Genomic DNA, 22,991 nt, shown 5'->3' on the forward strand with positions numbered 1-22,991 from the left:
TAATGATGGACTTACTTTGACATGTATGCAGATGATGATGTCGTACCTGTACTGTGGAGGGACAGAGTCACTTCAAAGCAGAGTGCCTGATTTGTTAGAGGTGAGCGTTCTTTTCATGTCACGGCATGATCCTGCTTCAACAATTTCCATTTCCACAAAATGGCATCGTCCGATGTGTCAGTGCACCACTTCAAAGATTGCCCTTGAAATGCATTGAAGCAATTCGCTCTTTGACCTTCTTTGTGTGCATTGGATTCTAAAAAGTCCGTTCGTTTGTTTAATGGTCTTGTCGTTTCTTTCAGCTGTTGTCGGCCGCTTGTGTGTTCCAGCTGGGAGCGCTGCAAAGACATTGCGAGCTCATTTGCTCTCGGCACATCAACCTGGATAATGCCGTCAGCATCTACAAGACCGCCAAGGTAACACGCGCACAGAGATCCTTGCTGTATCGCATGCTTTTTTTGTAAAGAAAGAGGACATACGATGGTGTGACGCCGTCTTGTCTCAGGCTCACGGGTCGGCGGAGCTGAGTTCTTTCTGCGAAGGCTACTTCCTGCAGCAGATGCCCGCGCTGATGGAGAGGGAGACCTTCAGGTGTCTGCTGCTGGGATGCCGGCAAGGCAACGGCTCCACCTCCACGCTGACCCTCAACCAGGGAGAATCACCCCTGGAGGAGCTGGAGGTCACTCTGGCCCGTCGGCTACGCTCGCTCTACGTCACCTCCAGAGTGTGAGGACGTGCAGAAAACAACACGCGGTTTCCTCATGGCGACACGCGTGTGATGTAGAACCAGCACAGTGACTGACGTTGTAAGCTGAGCACATCGCTTGGACTTATTTGCGGTGTGAGGAAAGGGCTCGGGAAGCTTCTTGTGGAAAACAAACTGATGGCTGAAGCGCAAGTGAAACTGTGACACACTGCTGCCCCCTCGTGGGCAAAACTGTAAATACCCGCCTTGCCGCTCAGCAGCTCTCCTCCTCACTGAAGCGCCGGAGGCCATGCTGGACTTGTGGCCTTGTCCCATTGCGACAGAATGCAAGGAGCCCAGCGACATGCGTTTTGCTTCCTTTCCTCCAAAGTGACCACACAATCCACACTTTTGAGTTTTGTATTTAATGAGGGGGGGGGGAAGACGAGTAGTTAACAGGGTCTTTTCATTTTTTTTTTTTTGAAATCCAAATTATGTTTTTCTATTGTGTTCACTCTTGGAAGTACACTCTTAGCCGTCACTTAAGCTTAGCTCTAGAGAGGCTGAACACGTAGCATGTAGCGACAGAGTCATAATATGGGATTTAAAAAATACATAAATAAAAAAAGTGGTCTTGAATATTTGAATAAATATACACTTGGCGTACGCTCATTGTCTTTATGGAATTGAATACGTACTTTTTAAGTAACTAAATACACGGCAACACACTCGCCTCAAACGTGTTCACGGGAGAAAAAGAAAGACACCATAACGGAACGATTTTATTTGTTTTCAATACTGATGATGCTCACAGTTGTTATGTTATATGGGGATTACATCAGTCGCTTTCGTTCCTGCTCTGGCTCGCTGAATCACCGACTGTCCTCTGAGCCGTTTTGCCATCCATTTGTAGAAAACAAAGGAGAGTTGACATGAGGGTATTGCTTTGTAGTTCTAAGTATTGATATCCTCTCCTTGTGCCTTCCGTACTCGCACGTTGGACAGCTCAGACTTCCGACCGAGTCCTCCGCGGAGCGAGGCAGGTCGAAGGAGGGCTTGCTCAAAAACGTTGTGCGCACGATAAAGAGGAGAAGGAAAAGATCAGCGGCTGGGTGGAGAGATTACAAAAAATGAGCAAAAAGGCTAGAAATAAAAGCCAGGGTCAAAAGTCAGCAAAGGTCAGACAATGTAAAAGGTAGTTTTGTGGCGACTGATCAGGGTGGAACATTTACACCAAAGCCATGCAAAGAAAAGCTCATGTTTGACATGCACACAGCAACACAAGCTAAACGTAGAGAGCAGGAATCCCCAGCATGGTAAAGAAGACAATCAACCCCATTTTCAACTGTCTATTTACAAAGAGATCATCTGTGGATCAATGTTATCTTTCTCAGGCCCAGCCTATGCAAACAATAAGAGAGAAACTGACAAATAGCAATAAAAGAGCATTCCCTCTCTCCAAAAAGAGGCTAAGTCTACATTCTTCAATCACTGGTATGTTTTTTTTTTTTCATCAAAAGAATTATCTTTCCCCTCATAATTGAGGAAAAGATTCATCATCATTCGGCTAAAATTAGATCTTGTTTTTCTTCAAATGGTGCCCCATTTACAAACACACAAGAGGCTAATAATAAATAACATTCAACTGACCTAACAGCTTTGTTCATATAAATAGTCAAGTTATCATAAATTAGGATATGACAATGTGAGATGAATAAATAAGGGCCAAAAATATAAAAATAAGCACATGTATCACATTATAATGTTTGTTTGTTCTTCTATTCCTACTGCTGGTAAGTAAGTGTGAGAGGTCAGGATGGAGAAGTTGAAGACAAAGTGCTGCAGAGAACATTGAAAGACAAAAAGGATCATGTGACCAAAAGTACGCATTGGCTACCTAGACATTAGGTCACAACGAGACGACTCTTTGACTTTGTACATCAGAAATGATAGCGGTCTGTCCAACGGAATAAATCATTCATTTTCAGACACTCACTCACCCACCCGTCCACAATTGTTACGACCGCCCCCGCCCCCGCCCCCGCCCCCGCCCCCCCCATACACGTCTCTCTGAAATCACAGTTCCAGTTCATTTGCAGCAGTAATGGTATATGGGATAAAGTCAGAATTTTAAGAGAAGAGTTCTTCTCAAAGAATGCACATAAAAGGAACAAAAAATAAAGAAATACAATCCGGCGAGCGTCTGTGTCGGCTCTTCTCTGGCTCCTGCTTGCATCTTCTTCTTCTCACGAATATATCCCAGAGTTTAGTGTGCAGACTGGACATGTGCTGGTATGCATGTTGAGTCTCAGCAAAATGTTATTTTCTGAGGCAAGGGTGCCCGGTGTGTATGAGAGGGGGGGGGGGGGGGGGTGAACACCAAAGGTATTTGTATCTACTTCTACTGTCCGGGCACACAGGGTGGGGAGAGATGAAGGTAGAAGTCTGCGTGAAGGCTCTGTTGCCATGGTAACCCAAACCTCTCCAAAGCAGTCCTCCGTGTGCATGTCCGTCTCTCGGGGTGGGATCAGTGGGGAGGGATGGGACGGGACTTAATAGGTTTTCTGAAGAAGTCCTGGGATGAGAGACAAGTCAGGTTAGCACACACTTTAGCAGCACAGAGAAAGGAGGAGGGGAGATGTATGAAGTTGACGAGGGGACGCCGTTTGGTTGTCTGTCTAGTTCTGATCGAGCGACTCCTCTTGTAACGTCAACTTGACGAGCGGACATTTGCCGGTATTGTTTTCCTGCTCGTGTCTGCGGGCGTGCGCGGGCGAGGGGCAGCGCTTGGATGGCACCTGGCCGTTCTTCTCGTCTGAAAAGAGGTGTTGGATTACGGCAAAGAAGTCACTCGAAGGGCCGCCGAGGCGCACGGGGGCGAGGGAAGGAAAGGAGCCATGGGGGAGGAAAGAGACTGCTGGGGGCACAAATGCCGTGCCGGTGTCGATTAGCTCGGTCATCTGCTAACGCGCAGCACACGCGCACACACAACGTACAACAGGAGGGAAGAAAAGTCTTCACCTCCTGTATGCGAAATGTCCATGTAACGGGACATCTTGTCCATTGTTAATAAGAAAAAGAAAGCTTGTCATTTTGCTACAGGGGGAGGGGCATCCATTTTTGGATTTCGAATTTGCCTCACATGGTCTGAAACTTCCCAAACTTCACATGTATAAATGCGAGTCACGTCTTGAAGACATATGTATGACAACATATTGTTATGGATATAGCGCCAACCCGTGGTGACAAGAAATCTCATCTATATTTGAATGTAGAACGTGTAAAATACGTTCATTATTATTCTTATTTTTACTCCATGCAGCAAAACAAAACCTCTCTCAGGTGTGACCCCTTCACATGCGTAACCTCTGCGTTTTAAAAACAGCCTGCAAAGACATAAACCAACATGAATGCCTCTCCTCTGTGAACTGTAGTTTGATTCCACAGACCGCCCCGCCTGGCCTTTGTCTTCCTCCGCTGGCCTCCATCATGTCCTTCATCGGACAAAACCTCTTCTTTGCGCTTCTCCTTCTAACAGCCGTTACCTGGTTTGAAAGGGCCCACGGTGGAGAAGCTCTCAATGTGTGCGAGGAGACCAAAGGGACACGTTTAATGTGGGTCTGAGTTATTGCTCTGTGCATATTGACCACAGTGAGATCACAGTGTTAAATCATTGTGATCAATTTTGGACTAACACGTCAAAGGGGCAGTCACGCCCTTTCCTTTTTGCAACGTCCACACCATCACACTGCTCCTGATTGCCGGACGTTTTCTCCGGGCACTCCGCTTTCCTCCCACATGCCCCCCAAAAAATGCACGGTCGCTGGACTGAAGACTCTAAATCGCCCGTAGGTGTGAATGGTTGGTTGGTTGTTTGTTTGTATGTATGTATGTGCCCTGCAATTGGCTGGTGACCAGTTCAGGGAGTTCTCCGCCTCTCCCCCAAAGTTGGCTGGGATGAGCGGTCCGGAAAATGGATGGATGGAAGTGATTCTCGTTTGTACCCAGGCCGTAGTCTATGAATTAGAGGCACGTTTGAAAATATCATTGCTAATCCTTACAGCTGCCCATGACTGCTGAGCCAATTCAACGCCATATTGCAGGCGTGCGCTTGTCGATTACAGTATGTATTGCAAATATGGCAAAAACCTTAGCCATTATTGGGTTTAACAGAGAGGATTAGACAACACATGGAATGGGACACATTTCAAGAAATTGGCACAACAGTGAAATCGTGTCCCTTGCCATTGGCTGGCAACCGGTCCAGGGTGTACACCGACTCTGGGAGTGGCTCCGATTGACCTTTCACCCTAATGAGGACAATTTGTACAGATTCCCAACCACAAAGCCGTCAGAAATCATGAGCTGTGCTGAGGGAAATGCTCTTCTAATTTTAACGGCGAGAGCCAGAATTTCCATAGCGCTTCTCCTCACTAGGGTTGCCGGCATGGTGGAGTCTGACGCCGGGCAAGAGGCGGGCCACGCCCCGAAGTGGTCGCCAGCCAATCGCAGGGCGCATAGGAAGGAACAACCATTCGCACTCACGTTCACACCTACGGGCAATTTAGAGCAGGGGTGTCAAACTCACTATTGTCACAGGCCGCAACGTAGTTATGGTGTCTCTTGGAGGCCCGTCACGGCTGCGAACCCGTACGAAGGTATGATCGCCTCATATTATTACAGACGCACAAATTGATGGATAATCAGAAGCCAGTAAAAAGTGTTTGTTCGACTATCAGTTTGAATCGGATTTCTTTTCAAAAGAGGATCGGCAACAAACAAAAACGCTTGCAATATCGCAAGATTTTTAAACGTGAAAACCATTTGCAATTTTGGTATTTCAGCAGGAAACACAAAGTGGATGCACGTGATTTCGTTTCCCGGGCGACGCGAATGCTAAAATGACGCGAATCATCTGACCGAACCGGGCCCCCGGGCCACCGGTTTGACACCCGTGAGGTAGCGTCTTCAATTAATGAATTCATGTGCTATGTGGGAGGAAACCGGAGTACTCGGAGAAAACCCGGAGAACATGCAAACTCCACATGGATATTTGGTCTCTCCCTGTTAAAATAAGCCTACCGTTAAAATGACAGACGGTTCGTGTCTTTGTCAGTGGGTGAACTTGCAACATCAAATCAGAATTTCCTCCACTGTATAAATGAGTAAATATAAGCATTTGGTTTTTGATCTTTGATCTTTTTTTTTTTTACCTCGTTGCTTTATGGTCTGTATAGTTCATCGTGGCCATTGCTCGTGTGTTGTTGTTGTTGTTGTCCACGAATGTGAGCATAAATGATATGAATGGGCTATATTCCTTTGAAACCGTGCCGTTCTCGAGGTTGACGAGTGTCCTGCGTTCCGGATTGGAGTCTCACAGGGTCACATACCCACATGTCCTTGTTTGAGCTTGCATGAACTGCCCACATAGCGTTGACGTCACACCAATGTCTGTGTAAAATTGTGTGCTGGGAAACTGGAAATGGGTGACCACGCTGGCAAGTGTGTGGCTGGAACTGCGCACACTGCTGCGCTTTGCTCCTTGAATGAAGACAAATTACTGAGCTCAATACGTTATTTCTGGATACCAGAAAATCCACAGCGATTTTGTCATGTAACTAAATATGTGCCTTGGCTCGATCAAGGTTGGGAGACTGGTGGAAAATGGACGGATGTGTTGAATGTGTTCCCTATCCCACCAGCAGGGGGAGCCACTGCCACAAGGATGCCAAGTGAGACAAAGCAAGGCTTCAAGAGAAGCTGAGAGCAGAAGAGGACGACTCAGGCGCTTATTTGATCCTTGTTTCTCGGTTCAGCTACTCAGAATCAAACATTTCACTACTGAGACACGGTGCAACAAATCCCACGTGAAGCAGAACACGCTCACCAATCATCGACTTGGAAGTCGAGCACACGGCGCGTTTGCCCAGGTCTGGTGCTGGTGTGCTGTTGCCATGGTGACAAAGCCTCAATAAGAACGCGAACGGCCGTTTCGTACCTTCCCTGAAATTTTCAGCGTTCGGCCAAATTCTGCCCCTCAGAGTTTCTGAATGCCGCGAGGGCAAACGTGCCAAGCAGAGACGAGGAGAAGAAGGAAGTCTTTCTGTGAAGGTGGTGGTGAGGTTTTGCTGGGCTCTGGTCAAATGAGGGGGTCCTACTTACCGGACAGCTGCTGGACTCCAGGCTGGTCATGTGTGCTTAGCAACTGGCTCTGAATGGTCTCCACTACCCGCTTGAAGCGCCGACTGGGTCCTAAAACACAGACACACAACCCAGAGTAAGAACAGAACGCTGGCTTGAGGGTACACGAGTGGTGGGAGGCAGAAAGTGTTGAGCTTGAGCCCAGCTGACTTTGGGCGAGAGAGCGGGTACCCCCTATACAGATGTGCAGAGACGGGAACCAAATCGTGTGCGCGGTGTGTTATTGCGGGGCAGAGATGGTGCAAGCGGGCAAGCAGGTCCCGAGAGACGGCTGCCGTTTGCCCATACCGATGACACAACAATGACGACTGCGGCAACGTGTCGGGAAACCCCCGCGTGGGGCCCCTCGCTAGCTGCTGTGACTTGTAGGGGGCCCTGAGAGATGGCGGACATCGGTCCACATCAACGACGCGACTGGAAACGAGGCTTTACACGATCAGAGAGTTTTTAAAAAAAACCAGGTAGCAATGCGTCTCTTTAAATGACTTGTTCATTTACTGTTTATACTTGTGTGTACTGTACACTCAGTATCTTCAAAAAAATTTCTTTTCGACGGGCTGCAGCGGACCGAACTGAATCGAACCGCAGTCTGTGACGGAAAAACTTCTTGCCAGGTGCCAATTTTGCAACGTTGCTTCCAGAGACCAAAAAAAAACAAAACAGAAAATCATGGGGATAAATTGCAAACTCCCCACGAGGCAGGAAGGCCTGAGTAGAGATTCAAACTCACAACACCATGACTCAAAGGCAGAAATGCTAGTCAACATGCTCCCTACTAGATTTCACTGAGAATATTTGTACTTTGATGAATTTCATATTATCATCATGATATGTAATAATACACAGAGCTATTATAGGGTGAATAAATGTCAACATATTCACATTTATCATTGTTGATAGGCTGGCAGATGTTTTTTTCCATGAAGAAATGTGTTTGTTGTTGTTGTTGTAGAATGTGTGCATACCTCCCAAACTGTCAATTGCATTAGGAGAATAGACTTTTTTCATTACAGTATGTCATTTCCTTGTCTGGATTCAACACATAGCAAATAGCGTCGGTAGTGGTTTGTATGTTTGTTTGTTTGTTTGTTTGTATGTGTGTGTGTGTGCAGCGCTGCGAAAGAATGCTATTTGCAGATACAATACACGGATCGGATGGATGATGACCGAGCAGCACGCTAACCTGAGAGCAGGGTGAAGGTGACGGAGTAGATGCCATTCTCCTTGGTGGCAGCTGTGCTCTCCGTGTAGGTGATGTCCACCTGGAATTTGACCGGCTTCTGGAAGACCGTGGGGCCGGCCGTGGACTTGTATTCTGCCCGGAAACTGGTCTGTGAGATGACGCTGTGGCTCAGGCTTGGGATCTGGAAACGAAGAGGAAAAATTGGTTTGGGTTTTTTGGAAAAGGCGAGTGATGGAATGAAACACGGAGAGCATCGATGTTTAATCTTTCACCCACATGCTAAAAATGAGAGCAAGTGAGACAGCCCTCAATGAAATATGTGCCGCAGTCAATTAATACCTCGGGGAGCTGCTACGCATGTGAGGATCTTAAGCTAATGTAGTGTTCAGTCATCCAACAACATTGCACTCCACCTCCTAAAATGAATTTGTTTGCCCAATGAACAGGTGAGTGGTAAAATTGTCGCGTTCCGCGGACGGGTTGACATTCCATTAATGTGAGTGCGCTTCAAGGTATAATTCCACTGATTCTGGTGCCAATCTCCTGTCGGGAATACCAGCGAGTGCGGCCCCCGAGGGATAATAGCTACCTCTTGGGATGGGGGAACATATTTGACATTGACCTCAGAAGGAAGGCCCAGCTTGCTTGCATTCACTTCAAGACTTTGTACAAATCGAACTGGGGTGAGCATAGGTTCCGTTCAGTCACACGCGCTGCGCGCTTGACTAAATGCTGCGGTGAGACGCTAATGCTGCCTGCATTTCTACATACAGTTGCATATTTATTCTATTTACACACACACACCACAGCATCACAAACATACGTTCAATATATAAAACTGAGGGCAAAGCATCTACTGGAGAGGCAAATCATGAATGCCTTCAGTTTTCGTATCAACCTCCATTGAGTCTGCGGTCAGGGGGAAAATAGAAGCGATGAACACAAGCAGTTGGTTGAATTGCTACATAAATCTGAAAGATGTTAGCAGAGCTTGGGCCCGCCACATACTCATGAGACGCATATCCAGCCTGCTGTTAGAAAGGCAGCAAATAGAGTTACCACTGCCACACTCGGTAGGGCACAGGAGGCTGATGTGAGGAGAGTTAGGGAGGACGAACGCAAAGAAAAAAAAAAGAGGGATGAGAACGAGTACCTGCTGTATTGACGTCGAGACAAGTGGTTGTTGGCCAAAGTATGCCGACACATCGTATCAGAGAGGAGACTAAGGACAGCAAGAAAAAGGACCACTGCAATGAAGTAGAGGCTGTGGCGTATAAAACGGCAGTGTACAAAACTAAGGCGCAGCTACAGGGAATTAGTGTTTACTTTAGTCCTTACTAAGCCCTGGAATGAAAAATGAAAAGTGGTTTATACGAGTTGTCCTCAACTGGTAGGTCACGCAGCCATTTTAGGTAGGAGGATACAAATGAACACGTTTGTCCAGCGACGCAAGAAGAAGCTCTTACGCAGCACAAGAAGGCACACTCAGTTATTACCATACTTATTTATGGACTAGATGTGTTTTCCATCCCAAAAATATTCACTTTAATTGTGACATCACTACAGAGATAGCGTAGGTTAGTGAAAGACTACAGGGCGTTCCGACTTATGCACTAATTGATAAGTACATACATTACTCCATTGCGAACAAAGGAATTCCCCTACAGTAAAATATTTCTTATGCATCCCGGGTTAAATTTGTCTTAAACACGTTATTTTGACAGGTATACGTCGGAAACGTTATTACTACAGGTGTAACGTTCTATTCATGTTCAGTACGCCTCTGTTTCCCCTTGGAACGTACAGTACAGGACCGGAAGCGTCTGGAACGGCCTTGCGCTCGAGGCACACGTCTCCGTCGTAAACAAATACAGTGCAGCTCAACCATGGGCTAGCAAGCGGCGTCACACGAACACGAATATCGCTGCAGCATGACGCAGACGCAACTTCCAGCAGCATTTAACACATTCACTGCCATTGACGGCTTTAGAAGTCAAATATCCAGGCTGGCAGTGAAGGAGTTAAACAGCTTCTCCCAGGCTCTTCAGATGGACCCCGAAACAACAACAAATTTGACTTGATTCATTTTTCCCTCAAGTTCTCTTTCTCGCTTTCCTAATAAGGTGCTCTGAAATGCTATTTGAACGTGTACATTAGCATTGTGGAGTTAACAGTAAATCTATGATCTACAGTACATATGTTTTCAAAGGCTATTTTTGAACAATACCCTTTCTTCATTGTTCTTAACTTCTATAAAAGTCTTTCTTGACTTTGCAACATTGGTCCCACGGTGACAACAATTGAGAAACACTTCGCGAAGGTATGTGGTATTGGCTCAGGATCCTCTGATCCTGAGCTAAGCAGCTACGAGTGTTGCCAATGGAAAAGTGTCATTGCGCAAGTAAATAAGCTTCCGAACTGTGCGGACAACGAACATGAATAATAAATGAAGTTGACAATACCGAGAGAAATGCTTGAACGATGTCGGCCTTGATGGAGCTGAGAGGCTTGTCCCTGATGACAATGAAGATCTGCTCCTCTTTTTCCAGATTGATGAAGTTACCAAACCAGGATTTTTTGGCAAGTCTAGGTGGAGAGAACACAAGAGACAATCCCAAATGAACAGTATTTGATGCATGTAAAGTGAATGGTCAGAAAACAAGGAGCTGTGTGTTTTCTGTGAGTCACAATTGTAAGGGTACGAAGGGGATGGATTCAGTGTGTAGACCGCTGGACCATAGTATCATGACACACACACAGGGTAATACTATAAGGGTAATGAATACCAAGATACAGTGACTGTACAATGTTAATGTATTTGTTATGGGACAATACCTACGTAATGAAAGAAAGATACAATTCCATTTCTAGACAAGTCAAAGACTTGATATAAAATGGAACTTCTAAAGCCGATAGTGTGCGTCTGTTTTGCTTTGGGATTTCCTCACTTGAGTCAAGAGCCCTTTCACACCCCCCCGTCAAAAAGGGGCCTCCTCGGGGGACAGAAGAGTCGGCCTTCATTAGCTCGAGCCTTTCAAAGTGATCTCACAGCGGCGTGTCCGATGCGCACGTTCACGGAGCCGTCGTGGCTCCGCACATTCAGATAACTAGATGCGCAGCGACGTCGGCGGCGGCGGCGCCTGGCACAGCGACGACTGCTTTCGACAAAAAGGAGCACGTGCGGTGAGTCTCACATGCGCACGCTGGTCGTGGCCTCTCAGCAGCAGGCAATGTCGCGGCATGTTCTGCCTCTCGTATCGTGCATAACACGAAGCAAACTGGGAAGAAGCTGTGAAAATGTCAGCATAGATGGCCAGTGTGAAAGGTGCTTAGGTCCTCTGTCATCAAGAAAGTGCTGGCGGAAGGAGCACATATCGTATCATTCACTGCTAGTCCTCCATGTTAACATGGATATTTGAATTCAATTATCAAATCAAAGCGTTAAGTGTGATCGATTATTGACACTTACATTTCGATACTAGCGATAATATGATACATTGCAGTATCGGTATTTTTCGCGTCACTATTGATCCCGGCCACTGATAAACCCTATGTGCATTTGCAGTAAGAAGAAGCTGATTGCCGCCGGTGTTCGTCTGCCATCTACTGCAGCAGGAAGCTTTCCAATCAACCCTGATGTTTCCCTCCCAGGTGGGAAATGACCAGCCAAGCGGGCACACACACACACACACACACACACGTTGGCCAAAAACCTGAGTAATCACCCTTCAGGAGGCTGAGGAACATCACGCAGGCAGCACGCCATTCCTCATAATCCAGCACCTCTTGCTAAAGGCTGAGGGCAGCGCAGGAAGCTCAGCAGGAACATTTCTTCATAATAATAACAGATTGGCACATGCCGGCCTGACCGAGAGAGTGGCTGCGCAAGCCGGTGGGTTATGCATGATTATGACATTTACTCACTCTGGGGAAGACTCTGGAGTGAGGCTGGACATCTCTTCTTGTGTGGGAACTGTGGATACATCGGAGTTTTTAGGGTGGAACCAAAAGAAGAATACAAAAAAATAGGCCAAATCGAGTACACACACCTTGGAGTTTCCGGCGGTGGAATCGCGGCGAGCCCAGGAAACTGTTCTTGATGGAATTGAGCCGCGTCCTCCACGGCATACCGCCAATGGAGGGGCTCGGAGGCGGCGTCGGGGTGGGAGTCCCGGCCGGGCTGTCTTTGGGCGTGTGCACCGGTGTGCCCTTTGGGGTAGGGAGGGGACTGCCTCGAGGGGAAGGGTGGGGGGTAACCTGTATGAGGGGGATAGATTTAGGTGGGTGGTCTGCGTATGAAGAAGGGTGAAAGTGATGCAGCCTGATGGGGGACGGCGGCACCACTGGGCTGAAGGGCACAGAGAGTCGGGCGTTGGCAGCAAAATGGGAGCGACGTACTTGGGGGCTGTTTAGCACTGAAGCAACGGGGCGTGCGGCGGGGGGCACGCAGGCAGATGGGGGGTGTGACGGGATACGGCAGGAAGCCGAGGACTCGGACAAGGATGCCGCGTCTAATGAAGCTTCAGGGAGCGGGTTGGATCGTGTAGCGTGAAGCGGCTTCGGAGCGACTTTTGGTTTGGTCGGCAGCGTCTGGGTCTTGTTCGGAGTTGTCGGTAGGGCCTCGGCGCTCGGGGCCAGCGAGTTAGGTGTAGACATACGAGGACCGCTACGATTTGGAATCGGCTCAGGGGATGAACTGGGGCTGGTGGTGGGGGACTGCGGCAAATCAGGGGATTGAGGTGGAACACCGAACTTTCTAACAGGCTTTTTGACGCAACGCAAAGGAACGAATGAAGTAAATACAACCACCAAACAGCGAGATGCAGAGGACGTAAACCAAAAGTGCGTGCACAAGTTTGGGGCGGGGGGAGGAGGGAGAGGGGGGGGGACAAAAGAGAAAAGACCATGCAGTTAGAAAACAAAGCAATGTGATGTACGAAAGAAACAATGAAATGAGCAAGCAAAGACATACAAGGACCAAAGAAAGACACTTGACAAATCAAAACAAGACAATAACATGCAAGTGGAAACACGCAAGCGAGGAAGGCTGATCTTAATAAGGAACAAGACTACACTTGATCGAGTGGCGATTTTGAACTTTGAAGCTGCGGGCCGCATTGAGATGGATGATGACTTTTTATGGACAGAATCGTTCCGAGCGATCTGGCCTGAGAAATCAATTTCCCTTTCAGATGAGATGTGGCGTGAGGAGCTTGTTCGAGGCTCCCGGAAAACCCCGAGTCTTCTCAAGCTTAGTCGGCTGGATACGTCGATCTGATCCGAGCTTGAAAAGTAGGATTTGGGGAATAATTCCATGAGTTGGATTTCCACCGTGCTAAGGCTGCCGAAAACAGTAAGACCGAATAAGCCGAGAGGACGGCGCGAGGCCATGCTACGGGCTTTGAGGGGAAAACACTGCTCAAACTACCTCCTTGTGAGTTCTCGCTTGCATTCACTAATGATGCAAAATGGAGTCGCTATACTATTGTGTTTTAGAAACTAACATCATATCGTGACAAATTCAAGGCATATGGCATGTGCAGTAATATCGTTAAAGGTCAGGAGGTGCTGCAATGGCGGCCCTAATGACCATCACACAGAAACCTGACAACCGGCTCAAGAGGTACAGTGCCATAAACGTGCGTGTATTTGTGAGCGTAGAGAAGGTCTTGACTTACCCGTGGGCTGCTGAGCGGGCTGGTGGCGAGGCCTGAGGAGGCTCCACTAATAGACCGCGACCTGTGGACCAAACACGCAAGGGAAGGGCTCATTGGTGCGCCGAACATGTCGAGCTGTTCCACAAAGGCAAAGGTCACAGGCTTCGGAGGTCAAATGTCGCGCCGGGCAGCGCTAGAACGTACGGCGCCATCACGTGGAGCACGAGGTTGCGTTCAGCGTGCACAGAAGAGTTGGAAACACGACGGCATCCTCGCCTGGAAATGTATCAGTGCTTTTCTACACATTAGCATTCCAATTAGCTTTCTTTGTTGTTCTACGCTTTGCTAATAAAGAAAACATGGCGACTTTTTGCACCAGATCAGCAACAGATTATCTTGGGGGGGGGGTGAAGTGGGGCATCTTTTTGCACAATTGTTGTTTGTTGTTGTTTTTTGTCAATGTCTTCATGTCTCCAAAGTGTTCTGTAAATGAAATTGACTGTCTGTTGTACTAGAGCAGCTCCAACTACCGGAGACAAATTCCTTGTGTGTTTTGGACATACTTGGCAAATCAAGAGGATTCTGATTCGGATTCTGATTTGGGGGTACGCCATTCATTTGCCATTTCCACACAGATGCCATCAATGCCATTGTGAGATGGAGCGAGACCCAAAATGAACAATCACGGGCCAATCTGTCCCCATCGTGCACAAATGCACACAGCACGACACGCGCAAAGTGCCTGTCAACACCAGCTGCTTCCTGTCACAACACTGCTCGTGTTTGTCATTCACTCTACAACCGCGCCCTCTTCCCGCTTCCGTATCGCTGAGCACGCTGGACCTGGCCCGCACATTTGTGCGCAGTCATGGAGACTGACGCCGTGCCCGGGTGCTGGATCGGTCTGATTTTTGGGCTTCCAGATATGGACACACAACTGCTTACGCACATGCTTAGACATAAAAACAAAAAGAGAACATGTGCTATAGGCAGACACGGCCATACAAAAGTGTGAGCTAGAAGACTGGAATTCATAAGTGCACGAATCCCGAGATGCTAAAAATGCCACAGTGAAAAGATACGTAGATAAAAGATACTCCCCCTCACAAGTTATTTTTATAAACATCTCAGCGGCGATTGCACGCTGCAATGCGCGCACACGCACGCTGGGAACAAACGGGCTCAGACTCGTTTTGAGAGAGCAGCTGAGCAGACAGTTCAATCGAAGGGCCGCAGGTGCCCACATTGCTTACGCGCACCTCACGTCGACACAGACGCACTCAGCCTCCTCGGCCCATTAGGAGCACATTGTCGGACGTACTCCGCATCTGTTAGCGTTGGAGCGGCGGGTCTATAGAGCTCAGAATACACATGGCAATGCCGCGCAGTAATGCGCCATCGCAGAGGTCCCCTTGCTGCAAGATGACAACGGAGAACTGCTGGTGGAAACACCCGCACACAAAACTACATTCTCCTGCGAGTCGGAGTTGGACTTTTCCAAGAAATATTCTTAAAAACAGACATTAGAATCATCACCGTTCAAGTTTAAATCCCAGATTGGATGTACGTTTCCTGAAGTAAGCCTAAATTTAAAGACCTTTGAGACCTTTTTCAAGGCCGCATTGACAACATTCAGACTTTTCATTGATTGAATATGACCAATAGGAATGGGCAATCTTATGTTTGAATCATCTTTGATTATTGCACTCTATAAAATACAGCGCACACACGCTTCTAGTAATTGCAGACTGTTTGGCAAAATCTGACTAAAAATACTTGTAGAGTAATTGCCCTTTATTGCGGCCACACAATTCACAGGACAGTAATGTCCTGCCGAAGAATGAACGGCTCATTTGTAATTCTTCAGGGTTGAGAAGGTTCGAGTTCAAGAGGCCCAGGTCAATTTAAGTAAGCTCACCGTTTAATCAAATGCACCTATGCGCTGCTTTCTATTTTTGACTTCTACTTTGCAACAAGTCCTACGTCCTGGTGTGCGTGTGCGTGCGCGTGGGTGACCAGAGGCTTTGCTCAGAGATCTGACCAAAGCACCCAGGGGGGTCTGGTGACACGTTCCGCGGGATGAAAAGAATCCTGACGGATCTGCGAGAAGGCAATGGACTGAAATAAAACAAAACGGATATAAAAAAATCTAGCGAGCGGCGCCAGGAGCGAGCACGCCGAAGCCCAAACACAAGCATACCGCTCGGCTCTATTTCAGCACGGTCTCCTATCTGTCAAGTAGATAGCCATATCAATCGGCGCACTATTTAAAGTCATTTCCTTCCCCGAGGCTGGAGAAAGTCCCTGAAGATCAACCAAATTCATATCCACAGCTCAGCTCCTCGAGTCTGCTGAAGAGATCCGCGCTAAACATGCTTTCCTTCAGTAGCTTAAACACTTAAGAGTCGAGAATTAGCATCAACCTTAGGACTTCTGAAAATTGCTCGACTAACACAACACCATCGAGCGAAGGGAGCAAAAAGAAAAAAGTAAATAATTCAGTAAGCTAAGACTCGCACGGTCGCACCTTTTCATATTTCATTTCCATATCATTAACCTGCCTTCATTTCTCTTTGCGGCCCGAAAGCCATGGCATTTCTTGCTTGTGGCTCAACACGCTTGCGACATTGACGCATTATTGATTATGAGACAGAGGATGTGGCCTCGGTGGATCGCAACTGCTAACACGAGAAATGCAAGGAAAAATGATGACTACGGAGCATTGGAATTTTTCTTATGTCATTGCAGATACACAGTAGTAAGCTTACGCTCTGAGTTCAGGCTGAAAAAGTTCCGAAGTTTGGGTCACAGATGCCTGGTTGACTTTTGCCACAGCTATCTGCTGCTTAGCTAGAAAACAAGAGACCGGAGGGAGTGAAATACACCGAGAGATATTTGATTTGGAGGCAAGGAAGCTGCGGCGTATTCAGAAAAACTGCAGCAACCAAATCGGCGCCGTCGACGGAGGCAATCTAGCAGCATTTGTACATTGGGGAAGTGATGCCACGCTAACAGAGGGGCGCAAGCGGGCCTGAGGATGAGCGGCAAAGCCAGTGAGCGAGGCAGACAAGGTATCACAAAAAAGTCAATAAATAAAGCCTACAAAGGCACACTTGAATACATTTGGTGGCGAGAACACAGACACACTTCAACGACCTTGGAGAACGTCTTCCCAGAGCAGCTCCATATTTTCTTCTCTTTGTCTTGCATCCCGATACGTTTGCCAATAGCATAGCGGTACGTGACATGACCACTCGCTTCGATCTAGATGGCAAGTCAAACATGATTCCGACGTCTCGCTTTATGAAGACTGTTTTGAAAAAAAAGTAAAAACGGCAGAGCAAGACAGCGCCCAAACTAACACAACCTTTAAATAAAGACTGGGATTGGCCGCAAGGGATGACGGAGTGGATGGAGTCAGAGGGGAGGAGACAAGCACAGCAATCTTAACATAGAATTCAAAGGTGGGCAGCTAATATCTTGTGAATGGAAGTTTCAAGCGGTAGGAGATGAATTCTTGATGTGCACTTGTTGCCAAACTGCTCAAGTGAGGAGTTATTAATCATAACTGAGTTCGCAAATCTCTCTAGTGCAGCTATGTTAGATGACTCGCTGGCTCTGCATCCATGTCCGTTCCCTCGCAGAGCGGCACTCTTGTCATTAGGCTGATCGCGCTAACTCGCAGTCCATCTTCGCCGCTGTCACAAATGTGCGCTGTGATGATATTATTGGCGGCTGGAGTAAGACGTGCGAATAGATTTGAAATCAGCCGCCTATGCCTTGCGGGCTTACGGCTCAGGCTGCACTTTCCGAAGCGGAAGGAACCTCCCGCATCCCGAGAGAAAGTGGGGCACGGCGTGGCGGGAACGGATTATCAGTGCGTGGAGGTTCGAAGCTCTGCCGTGCATTGCATCCACAAGTGGGCAACTCCTACTTTCTTGTTTAAAATAAGACCCGAAAACAAATCCTCTGTTTAAAGAGCGCACTTCTGCATCTTTCTCCGGCCGTGGACATCTCCTCGGGTCAGGCAGCAAAAAGGAAGGTTGAGAGTGAGAAGGGAATCGCTTTCTTCTTCGCTGCATTGTCTCCTGGCGTGGGGAATCTCCAAGCTTTTACTGTATACCGACGGGAGACAGAGAGCGAGCAGACGGTCGCGCTAATGCTCGGGTGTTTGCGAAAGCTGCCGTCACACCTGCCCAGAGACCTCTGGCCTCACACTCGCGTCAAGATGCTTCCACTTCACACAGAGGCAAAAAAGAGTGCGATCCCTGTGACGCGCTCTCACTGAGCGTCTCATTTGCTCCGTGCAATCGGCAGAGTTGCTGACAAGAAACGCGGCTGAATATCCTTCGATAAATAAAGAAAGAAAGAAAGAACAGCGCTCGCTCGCTCGCTCATTAAATCTAAACAATGAGGACCTCTGCAACCTCACACATTTTGTATCGTCGTCATTGAAATCCGTAGAGCTGGATGTATACCGCATGGTTCCTGTGATACAATTGCCATTTGTTTGCTCTTAAGTGGCACAAATCAGATACGAGTCATGGCAGTGTCAATGAAAGGAAAGGCATCACATCGGATATCGTCAGATCAATCATCAGTCGTCCGGATCAAACGCGATACGCGAATGGACTGACGAGATATACCCCATCGATGCGAGCTCAACGTCACTGAAATATACTGTACGTGCGCCGAGTCTACCGGACCATCACAAATTAAAAAAAAACAAATGCCAATCTGACCTACAGGAAAACCTTGGACAATTATGTTGCAAATATGGTGTCGATTGTTAAGTCAGCAAAATAATTGCCGACAGCAACCAGTGGACTAATGGGGAGGTTATCTTCATTGAAATCAACGGGGCAGCCCAAGCCAGGCCAACTAACTTTTGGAGAGACGCTATAGGAAATGGATGGACGGGTTCGACTTCAGCGCCTGGTGTTGACAATGTTGCAATTCGGGCATCTGCGCACAAGCGCTTGTTTGAACACAGCCATAGCGGATATGTGCCACTTGAAATGGACACGCGACTGGACTTTAAATACATATGATATCGGCATTGAATGGAAAATGGCCACTTGGGCTTTTGTTTCGACATGACCCGGCCTAAAAATCGCTTTATTCACTGAGACCCGTTAGCTCAGTTGACTCTCAGATCAGAGGAGCCTAAGTGAACGCGTACCGTTGGCCATGCTGCGTCATGTCGATGGCCCTCCTGGCCGGCACCGGTGAGCCTCCATCTGTGACGCTGAGGACCTCCATGGACTTCCTCTCTGGTCTCCGTTTGCCGTGTCGGTTCAACATGGGCGAGTCCACCCGTTTCTTTGGAGGATCTGCGTGACAAGCAGCAGGGCCCGTTTGGTCAGAATCTTCCCTCACGTAACGTAATATTTGAGTGCTATATATTGCTCATCGCATTAATCGCGTTAAGTATTGCTTTCCACCGCAGACCTGAAACTAATGCCTGCACTACTGGCTGTGTCACGTTCAATGAGGAGGGGTCCATTAATCCAAATGTCACATTTGAACAACTCATAGCTTCATGACGGTAGTCAGGAAAGTTGCACCTGACCTTTTATTTTATTCTTATTATTATTATGTGCAACTCTGCATACAAAGGAACTTGTTTGCGTTTTGTCAAAAATATTTACATTGTGTGTGTGTGTGTATGTGAATGAACACGTGTTTATGTTATTATGTGTGGATGTAAATTGAGAGACATTTAAATCGTGTGTATGGGAATATATATATATATATATATATATATATATATGAATGGGCAGCTGATCACATGTTGTGTCAATAGACGGAGAGTCACATTAAAGACTATGAGCCAAAAGTGTATGTGACTGAACAAGCAATTGTTTAAATTGTCAGCTAGATTGACGACAGCCCCCGAATATAACAGTGGTATGTGTCGCGGTAGGAAAATGTGATGGGATGAGATCTTCACCGGTCAGTTTTCCAAAGGCGGAAAAAAAAGCCTGCCCTATTTACAAGTTTTTCTCCTGCAACAATTATGTTTCCCGAGTGTGCCTGTTGGCAAGAAATAAACAAAACAATGTCGACAGTTGAGCCAATCCACCGCTGTTGGAAGCTGATCCAATTTCTTCGGAGGAAGGATGACAAGTGTCCCAGATTGCACGCAAGGAGAATTCAAAAGTTAGAGTGAAGCCAGAGTTATGATGTGCTAATGACAATGTGGAAAGTATCCTACAGTGCTCGGCACACACTGGAATGGCTGAAACATTATTGAGTGAATTCCCTCTGGTTATGCTATTATTTATAGACTGCTGAGCGGCATTATTTATCACCACTTTTGTCTTTCTCACCTATCTCATTACGAGGGGGAAGGTTCTGGTCCTCTTGACTGGGGTACCTCTCTTTACGGTCCAGTAACAGGAAGTAGATCATCTTTTCTTGGTTGTCACTGCAGAAAGGGTACATAAAAAAAAAAAAAAAAGACTGCTGAAGAAATCATCTTGGGCTGGATTTACACTGCATGGACGCAACTCAATGTTTTTGCTCTTAAGTGGCACAATAGCAGCATTAATAGAAAAAAACAAAAACATGGAATCGGATATCCTCAGATGGGAATCAGGCCGCTTCCAAATATAGATACATAATGTCTGATACATATCGGATATCCGCAACAAGTGAGTGCAGCTTAAATGTGTCGCCGACATACACCTGCGTCTGTCCAAACAACTTACAAATAAAACAAATTTCAAAAAAAACAGAGCAATGCGCATTAGAGCAATTTCTTCTTGTATGTTACCATACCCATTATTAAACTCAAAATAGGATTGAAACCCCGTAATATTTTCGACTTTATTTTGCTCCCGAAAATAAAAGTTGAGTTGTAAAAAAAAAAATCCTCCTAGGATATTGTGCATACTGTATATACTACAGGGCAGAGTTGGCTCGTGGATCTCTGAAAGTCTGGAAACATTCTAAAAGTGGATCGGAACATCAGATATATCTTTTTGCCCTGTGGGCCACTTTATTTTATTTATATATATATATATATATATATCTTTTTTTTTTTTTGCAATGTAGAGCAGCAAGACTTTGGCCTTGTATAATAAAAGCAGACTGCAGAGCAGCAGGAGGCAAAGAGAGGAGGACCTGCAGTTTCAGCTCAAATGAATCACGGCGAAGGAACGCAGACAGCACATTTCCCCCCCGTCCTGCACGATTACTGCGTGCGGACAGAGGAAAAGGTTGTGAATGAATAGCTGCGTTTTTTAGAGGGACGGTATTTTTAACACGGAAATTTAGATTCATTAGTCGCAGAAGAGACGGCACATCTGCCTCACAGTTCGGAGGACCCAGGTTCAAATCCGGCCTGTGTGGAGTTTGCATGTTCTCCCCGTGGATGGAATCGGAGAAGAAACAAGCCGCATCGCATTCCAGGCGGGCAACGCTGAACTTTTCTTAGTGGCCCAATTCCACTGTACGTGTGTGAGGGAGCGAGGGAGGTGCACGGCCAATGATGCGACGGAACGAGCGAGGCCACATTGCTTGGCCCGCCGGATGAAAAAGAGCAACGCGACAAAGACTTCAAGCCGATGCGGCGACGAACGCAGGCACCAGAGCCAACGTTAGCCTCAAACGCTGACATATGAGTCATGCATGTATGTCTGTCTGGCTGAAAGACAAAAAGAAATAGAGGGAGGGATTCTGAGGCCGATGGCCTTAAAGTTAGTAAATCGCACTCTTATGGCCTCTTTTGCAGCAGGATAAAGTGCTTGAATTTACAAAAAGTCCTATAAAAGCTCGAATATAGTAAAGCTGGTTTGCAGACTTCGATGAATTAGGTAATATTGTCATCTCAAACCACAGCTTGAAAAATATTCCTACAACTGCACTGTCAAATTCAAATGAGTTCAACATCTGCTTGCGTGCTGAGTGTGTTGTGGCCTGCTATTCAAGTTTAGAAAAGCTCTTTTTTTTTTTTTTATCATCCTTCAACCACTGGCGATTCTAATCATTGTAAACATTCTGCTGTTCACTGGGAAATGCATAAAAAAGCTTTGCAAACTAATTTATGTTGCACACCGTATGTCCATTTGTGGACTAAAATGTATCCGATTTGCTTATTGTTTTTTTTTTAGATGAAAAAGGGATTAATTTGCAGTCACTATTTACTTCTTTTTTCTTAATTTATCTTCTAACACCGCAGGCCTTCGCATTCCAAGCGAACCTAGAGAATGTGAGCCTTGATCTTGTTTAGGCTGCTGTCTGGATCCCACACTGCCTGCTGTAAGCACCGTGCCGTAAGAGGAAAGTGATCCTTGGATTTCGACAGCCACGCAAGATTTCAAAAGCGCCAACAACTACCGACTGCTGTCGGTGTAGATCATTTTGAAATCCAATTTCATCATCCCCTTTTCCATTTGTCTTTTCCTAACCCTCTGTTAAGGTTGCAAAGTGCACTCACTCATCCGAAAGGAGGTCCTTCAGCAGTTTGTTCTTGTCTCTGAAGCAGCCCAGAGAGTGCATGCTGTCTAGGACGTCCGGGTCGACGTCGTCTGCAGATGGGAGGCTGCGTATGGTCACCTTCCGCGGCACAGGCTGCTCGGGCTCTGGCTCGTTCTTGCCCCCTCTGAGAAGGCACAATGGCACGGGTGTTGGAGCATCTCTGCAACTTGTCACAATAATAGACAGTAGAATGTAATTTCGCACGGTTAAAGTGCAATTTTCTTCTATAGTATAGTAAGTATAAGTATAAGTAAAGTCAAAGTTAGAAAATTCCTTGACAGTCAAATGACGTATACGAGTACATATGTGTTGAAGAAAAGCTCAATCTTGGGATCATATTTAGGTGCACATTTAAAATGCACTCACGCTGGGAAACCTTCTGATAGCGAGCTGCCATGTTTTAATGATGACGTCACTGTGGCGGCTCGCTGTCAGAGGATGTCCCGGCATGCCTCGCACCGTCGTGTAGTTGTTCAAATGCTGTTTAAAGTCAGTTAGTCCCCTAATCCCCAAAACAGTTGGAATAATGTGAATGTTAATCGATCTTATGCGTGTTTATTCCTCCTGTGCAGCTTAACTATATTTGTATTAACTTGCACCAGGAGTGAACGTGTTATATGGGCACATGACCGCTCTAGATTTCACTATGCTGTGTAAACTGGCTGACAATGGTCATGGGGGAGGTGGAAAGTACCTCCGCAAAGCTGCAGTGCTAAAACTAAACACTAGGGTCCGCCACAGTAATATATACATTACTTAAAAAAAAAAAAAATAAAAAAAA

At 46.8% G+C, this 22,991-nt stretch overlaps 2 protein-coding genes across 10 annotated transcripts in view; one reads left to right on the top strand and one right to left on the bottom strand.

Moving 5' to 3' along the window:
- Window positions 1–1,351, top strand: part of abtb2b (ankyrin repeat and BTB (POZ) domain containing 2b) — a 39,027-nt gene extending 37,676 nt beyond the window's left edge. Inside the window, exons 15-17 of the mRNA XM_061772864.1 lie at window positions 32–100; window positions 303–416; window positions 506–1,351. Of these exons, the coding sequence (XP_061628848.1) occupies window positions 32–100; window positions 303–416; window positions 506–730 (408 nt within the window). The 3' untranslated portion in view covers window positions 731–1,351. The remainder of the gene's footprint in view (window positions 1–31; window positions 101–302; window positions 417–505) is intronic.
- A 103-nt stretch (window positions 1,352–1,454) lies between these two features.
- Window positions 1,455–22,991, bottom strand: part of brsk2a (BR serine/threonine kinase 2a) — a 152,477-nt gene continuing 130,940 nt past the window's right edge. For 5 of the 9 annotated variants that reach the window (XM_061772867.1, XM_061772865.1, XM_061772871.1 and 2 more), the window contains 10 exons: window positions 22,170–22,376; window positions 20,059–20,156; window positions 18,909–19,059; window positions 13,748–13,808; window positions 12,119–12,833; window positions 11,994–12,042; window positions 10,532–10,655; window positions 8,070–8,250; window positions 6,848–6,937; window positions 1,455–3,500 (listed from right to left, as the gene is read on the bottom strand). In XM_061772867.1, the coding sequence (XP_061628851.1) occupies window positions 3,364–3,500; window positions 6,848–6,937; window positions 8,070–8,250; window positions 10,532–10,655; window positions 11,994–12,042; window positions 12,119–12,833; window positions 13,748–13,808; window positions 18,909–19,059; window positions 20,059–20,156; window positions 22,170–22,376 (1,813 nt within the window). In that variant the 3' untranslated portion in view covers window positions 1,455–3,363. The remainder of the gene's footprint in view (window positions 3,501–6,847; window positions 6,938–8,069; window positions 8,251–10,531; window positions 10,656–11,993; window positions 12,043–12,118; window positions 12,834–13,747; window positions 13,809–18,908; window positions 19,060–20,058; window positions 20,157–22,169; window positions 22,377–22,991) is intronic. The other 4 variants (XM_061772868.1, XM_061772866.1, XM_061772872.1 and 1 more) reach the window with 4 other exon arrangements.

The sequence above is a fragment of the Phyllopteryx taeniolatus genome, chromosome 5 (assembly GCF_024500385.1).
Source record: "Phyllopteryx taeniolatus isolate TA_2022b chromosome 5, UOR_Ptae_1.2, whole genome shotgun sequence".
NCBI lineage: Eukaryota > Metazoa > Chordata > Actinopteri > Syngnathiformes > Syngnathidae > Phyllopteryx > Phyllopteryx taeniolatus.